General features: G+C 55.3%; 1 protein-coding gene across 1 annotated transcript; it reads right to left on the bottom strand.

Annotated features, from left to right (window-relative positions):
- Positions 1-360: 360 nt before the first annotated feature.
- On the bottom strand, positions 361-2,384 carry GPR27 (G protein-coupled receptor 27). The gene has a single exon (XM_074879223.1). The coding sequence runs from the start codon at positions 2,378-2,380 to the stop codon at positions 1,238-1,240; it is 1,143 nt and encodes a 380-aa protein (XP_074735324.1). The 5' UTR covers positions 2,381-2,384; the 3' UTR covers positions 361-1,237.
- Between the last annotated feature and the right edge of the window lie 3,004 nt (positions 2,385-5,388).

The following is a 5,388-nucleotide window of genomic DNA, read 5'->3' as shown; positions in this document are numbered from 1 at the left end:
TATTAACTGAGCCACCATGTTAAACTGCTTTGCCAACCAAAATTAGTGATCCACAATTATGCACTCTTTTCTAGCATTAACAGAGGAGTGATTAGCCAAAACAGAAACTTGGTTTCAGCAGACACAAAGAATTGTGCTATTTAAACCTGTTGCCCATCATGAACTTAAGTCTTCTTAAAAATAGCTTTAGTCACTTTTATTGGTATAAACACCTAAATTGAGATCTAACAGCAAATAAGGATTGTGCTTGTCCATAATAACCTCAGCTGTGAAATCTACTCAGACACAAGACATACAACCTTCCACATACACAAGTTATTTGTCAGCAAAGCAGAATGCTGTCATTCTGAAACAATTACATACAGTAAAGGTTTTCAATATTTTATTAAAGAAAACAGTCAAAATGTACAAGTATTACCCAGGTTTGTAGATAACTTCCTATAAAGGCAGTAAAATATGAATTTCAATCTAGGTTTTAAAAACTGCTATAGTTGATTATTTTTAAAGTTGATATTTTAAAATCACATTTCACAAATAGTTCTGAAATATTACCAAATGAATAGTGCAACAAGAAAATTGAAATTAGTTCTACACTGTTTGCATGTCAAGCAAAAGTTATAAGTAACTGCTTCAAATACTCAAACCATTTGAGAATGAATGAACTCAACAGCTCCCACCAAAAACTGACTTCTGACCACATTAGGAACGTCCTCTTCTTGTTCTTCACTTAAAATCAAATAATAATAAAACAACACCTCTTCAGGTCATCAAAAATAACTTTAGTATAAAATTGTCTTGGCCCTTATCAAATATTACATGAGTAAAATTGTTAAGCCTTTATCAAAACAGACAGGAATAGGGAAACAAAGAAAATGTCATGGCCTTAATCCGTATCTGTTGGAATCATGTCTAGAAACGTTAGAAGCAAGACCAGAAACTCGGAGCCCTGTTTTGTTTTTAAAAACCACACAATCACAAAGAAAAACAGCTTCTTACTGCCTAAGGTTTGGGGGTGTTCTGCTCAAGTACCTCATTCCATAGACAGCAACCTTTTATGTTCTGAAGAGAGCATACGCAAAATATAGAAAAATAAATAAAATAGCTTCTTACAGCCTAAGGTTTGGGTGCTGGGTGGTGGTTTAGTACATCCCCCACAGGTCACACTCTCTTGAGATCATATGCAGAAACATGGAAAATTATATCCATCTTTCTTTTTTTTAGAAAGAGAAAAGCCCCCCTACATCCCAAAGCTCTTGAGATCGCAAAGGATGGTGCCCTGGGTGCTCTGGATGCTTTGGCAGCATGGGAAGTGGGCTCGGAGACAGACCCTGAGCTCCTTGTTGAAGATGAAGCAGAGGATGGGGTTGACCCCTGCCTGGGCAAACGTCATCCAGACAGAGGTGGTCAGATAGACCTGGGGGATGGAGCTGGCCTTAATGAAGACCCGCAGGTAGCAGGCCACAATGTAGGGGGACCAGAGCAGCAGGAAGAGCAAGGTGATCATGTAGAACATCTTGCAGAGCCTTTTCTCCATCTTAAACTCCTCCAGCACCAGCAGCCTCTTGATTTGGCTGTGGGTGGCCTGCCTGATGCCCACAAGGGTGGGCGGCGTGGGCCCCCTGCCAAAGCCAGCCGTCCAGTTCGCAGCTGCTTGGCCGGTGGCTCCCGGCCCATGGAAGGTCCAGTTCTGGCTGATGGCCGGTACCAGCTGGGCTGGCTTCATCTTGCGGTGGCCGTGGATGAAGAAGAGCAGCTTGATGTAGACCAGGTGGGTGGCAGCGATGACGGCCGCCAGCATGAGCATGAAGCCCAGTGTGTCGTTGGCCTTGACGTAGCGGTGCTCGAAGATGCACTGCTCCTCCTCCCGGATGAACTTGTAGGTGCCCACGTCGAAGACTGGGGGGAAGGCCATGGCCATGGAGAGGGTCCACACCATGCACACCACAGCCAGGCAGGTCCAGCCCGTCATGCGCTTGGCGTAGAAGCGGTGGTGGGCGATGGCCATGTAGCGCGTGACCCCCACGCAGAAGAGCAGGAAGGCGGCGTGGAAGCAGAAGAGCACGGCCAGGAAGGCCAGCACCTTGCAGCTGAGGGGCCCGTGGGGCCAGGCGGCCCCGCTGCGCACCGACAGCATGACGAAGGGGAAGCAGGCCAAGGAGCGGAGCCCGTCGGCCAGGCAGAGGTCCAGCAGCAGGTAGTACGGGGCGCGGTGCAGGTGCCGGTCCTTGAGGATGAGCCAAGCGAAGAGCACGTTGCCCGCCAGGCTCACGCAGAGGATTAAGCCCAGGGTGGCCAGCTTTAGCCCGGAGGCGCTCAGCAGGCCGCCGGCGCTGGGCAGGTGCGGGCTGCTGCTGCTCCCCAGCTCGCTGCTGTTCGCCATCGGGTCCTTCCTCCTCCTCCTCCTCCTCCTCCTCCTCCTCCTCGGCGGCGCCGCACAGGCAGGGCCGGGGTCTCAGCGCCGCGGCAGCGCGCCGGGGCCGAGGGCCGCGCCGCCCGGCTCCCCCATGCCCCCCCCCGCCGCCGTCCTCCCCCCGCCGCCGCCGCCAACGCCGCCGCCCCGGCCCCGGCCGCTCCGGCGACGCGGGGCGCTGCCGCCGCGCTCCCCGCGGGCCATGCGGCTCCTCCGCTCCGCGGCCGCGCTAGGGCCGCGCCCGGCGCCGCCGCCGCCCCATGGGGATGCGCTGACGGGGTGGGGGGGGGCGAGGCGCGGAGCGGCGCGGAGCCACCCCCTTACCGCCGGCGAGCTGCTCCTCCGCGCCGGGCGAGGGGCCGGCCGAGCCTGCGCACAGCGGCGGCGGCGGCTCTGCCCAGCTCCCGCCGAGGACAATGGGGTAAATCCCCCTCCCTTCCTCCCTCCTTCCTCCCTTCTCTCCTCCTCCTCCTTCCCTCCGCCCCCCGCGCAGCCCGGCCCCTGCGGAGCGCGGGGCTGAGTCACGCGCGCAGCGGCGCGGAGCGGCGCGGAGGTCCCGCTGCCGCAGCGGGGCGCGGAGCGGAGCCGCCCGCAGCCGGGGGTCCCGCCGGCCCCCGCCCTTCATCCCGGCGTCACTGCGGGGCTTGCGGGGGGGATGCAGCGGCGGGGGTGGGCGCCGAGATGGGGCTGGGGGGACATCCCCGCGGGGTGGAGCGGGGAGGCAGGTCCGGGCAGCGCTGATGTTCCGCGGTGGGGTGGCCTCGGGGACCCCCCACGTCCCCTTGGGGAGGCGGAGGGGTGACACCGTTGGTAGCTTATGGCGCCGATGTATCTGTGCGCGTGAGGCAGGTGTGTATGTGCCCATATACACACGTATGGATACCCGCCACCTGTATGTGTTGACCCATGCATTCACGATCACATTGATCCATGCGTTGGCGATATACCTGTGTCACATTTGCCCATGTGCTTTGCCTAGATATAGCCATTTCCCCCTCTCTCTGCACCCAGGGGAGGCAAATCCAGTAGCACCTGTTGCAGCAGAGCATCCGGGCCCGCGGTCCCTTGCTGGCAGGGAGGTTTGCAGGGGAAGGAGGTTTGCAGCAAGCTCGTGTGGCAAAGGTTTTGGTGTGATCAAGGAAAAGCTGCCTCTGCAAGCCAGGAGCCTGACATTTGGGGTCTGACTGGGGTTCCCCAGAAGGCAGAATGGGAGGGGAGGTGACAAAGTGTCCCTAACCCACATGGATGCTTTCAGTGGCCTTGTGCAGGGGCTTACCCAGCTCCCAGGCTCAGTTACACAGGGGCCGTGGAGGGCTGGGCAGGTTTTTGCGAGCTGGGTAAAACACCTTTGGCCTGGCTAGCACAGAGCTTCTGCTGATTACCCCCGTGCCATTGGTGTGGGTTTCTAACGGGCAGTTTAATTAATGTAGGCCAGTGAGTTGCTGATCCTTCTCCTTTCTCTCCCACTTTGCCATCCTTGTGTATGTAGGGCAAGGCCTCTCTGTGTGCCTTGTAAGGCACACACCAACATGCGGCCCTGGGCTCGCTGGAGACGCTAATGCAATTATCGTACAGTTACTGAGTTTCCTTCATGGCCTCTTGTGAAGGACACGTCTGAAATCCTTTTTGAGCATTCTATTAAAAGCCATCAGTAAATTCAGCATTATTCCAGAAACGATAGCAATTAAATCGTCTGCATCAGCCCCAAAAGCGGATGTCAGTGGAGCAGCTTTTGAGCAGATCTTTCTGGCTGGTTTCAGAAAGTCTCACTGCGTGCGGCAGGGGCCAGGCACTGACCTCGATTGTGCCACCAGACATCCACAGCAGCTCTGCTGAACGCCTGGCATTTAAACAGCGGTGGAACCAAAACCAGACTTTGGCCCAAAGATGTGTTGAGGGCAATCTGTAATTGCACACAGCACTTCATTTGCCTGTGAATCTGTTATTTATTGCTAGTCTTAGGAGAGCAAAGAAATCCTGAGAGGGGAAAAAAAAAAAAGTGGCAGATAATTGAGGCTGCTTTTTGCTTCTTACTGGTGCATCTGAGCTGTTTTCAGTTGTTAGGTTTCCCATTTGCACCCAAGTTTTACTGTGACAGAGAATTACCCACAGGTTGTTCAGTGCTTTGTGCAATTTTTAAGGCATTTCTCACATTCGTGCAGTGACTTGAGCACCAGGCGCACGGTGTCCCCTAGGTAGCCCTGGCACCGGCATCAGGTCCCTCGGCATCCTCTTTCTGGAGGAGCCAGGGACACCGTGTACCTCACTTGCCCCCAGTGCAACACGAGACCCCATTAACAGACTCTCGCACAGCAGGGTACCAGCAGCCAGAGCGCTTTGCCAAGCACGAGTACGAGGATCAGTTGTCCTTGGGGCTGCGTGGCTTTTTGGAGGAGCAGAGGAGACCTTATGGCCCATGTTAGCTCTGTGATCTCTGCCATCAAGTGAGCAAAAGTGAATAACACACCTGCTTCCCTCCTCCGCGCCTGCGGGTAGGGTTTCTCCTCTCCCTGAACGCTCGCCAGCGCAGCTGAGCTGGCTCAGGAGCTGCCGTAATTCACTGCTATCTTGCCAGGCCAGCAGCAAATTGCTAGCTCATCTTTCTCCCACCTGTAGAGAGGGGAGAGCCGGCAGAGAATGGTGTTTCATCCATCTCCCCAGGCCTGCTCCCCCGATTTGGGGCTGCTATATAGCACTATAGGAGGTGTGAGCCAGGAATTTGGGGCCAGTCTCCTTGCAGGGCTGGCTGAGAGGTGTGATGTTACAGGAACAGCCAAAAGGAATGGAGAAAGTAAGGGGCAGGTGGGGGGGTAACAGTCTTCATACAAGCAGGCTCCTTATCTCCCAAAGGGGCTGATGTGGGGTGAGACCCACCAGGATAACTCTACCTGTGTTACACCCCAGCCCTTGTTCTGATCTCCCTGCCAGAGCCCTCCCTGCCCCAGCCGGTGCCCCTGTGCAGGCATGCCTGCACCTCG

Source organism: Strix uralensis, chromosome 10 (assembly GCF_047716275.1).
Source record: "Strix uralensis isolate ZFMK-TIS-50842 chromosome 10, bStrUra1, whole genome shotgun sequence".
Lineage (NCBI taxonomy): Eukaryota > Metazoa > Chordata > Aves > Strigiformes > Strigidae > Strix > Strix uralensis.
The sequence above is the reverse complement of the archived record's forward strand: the minus strand, read 5'-3'. Positions and strand labels throughout refer to the sequence as shown.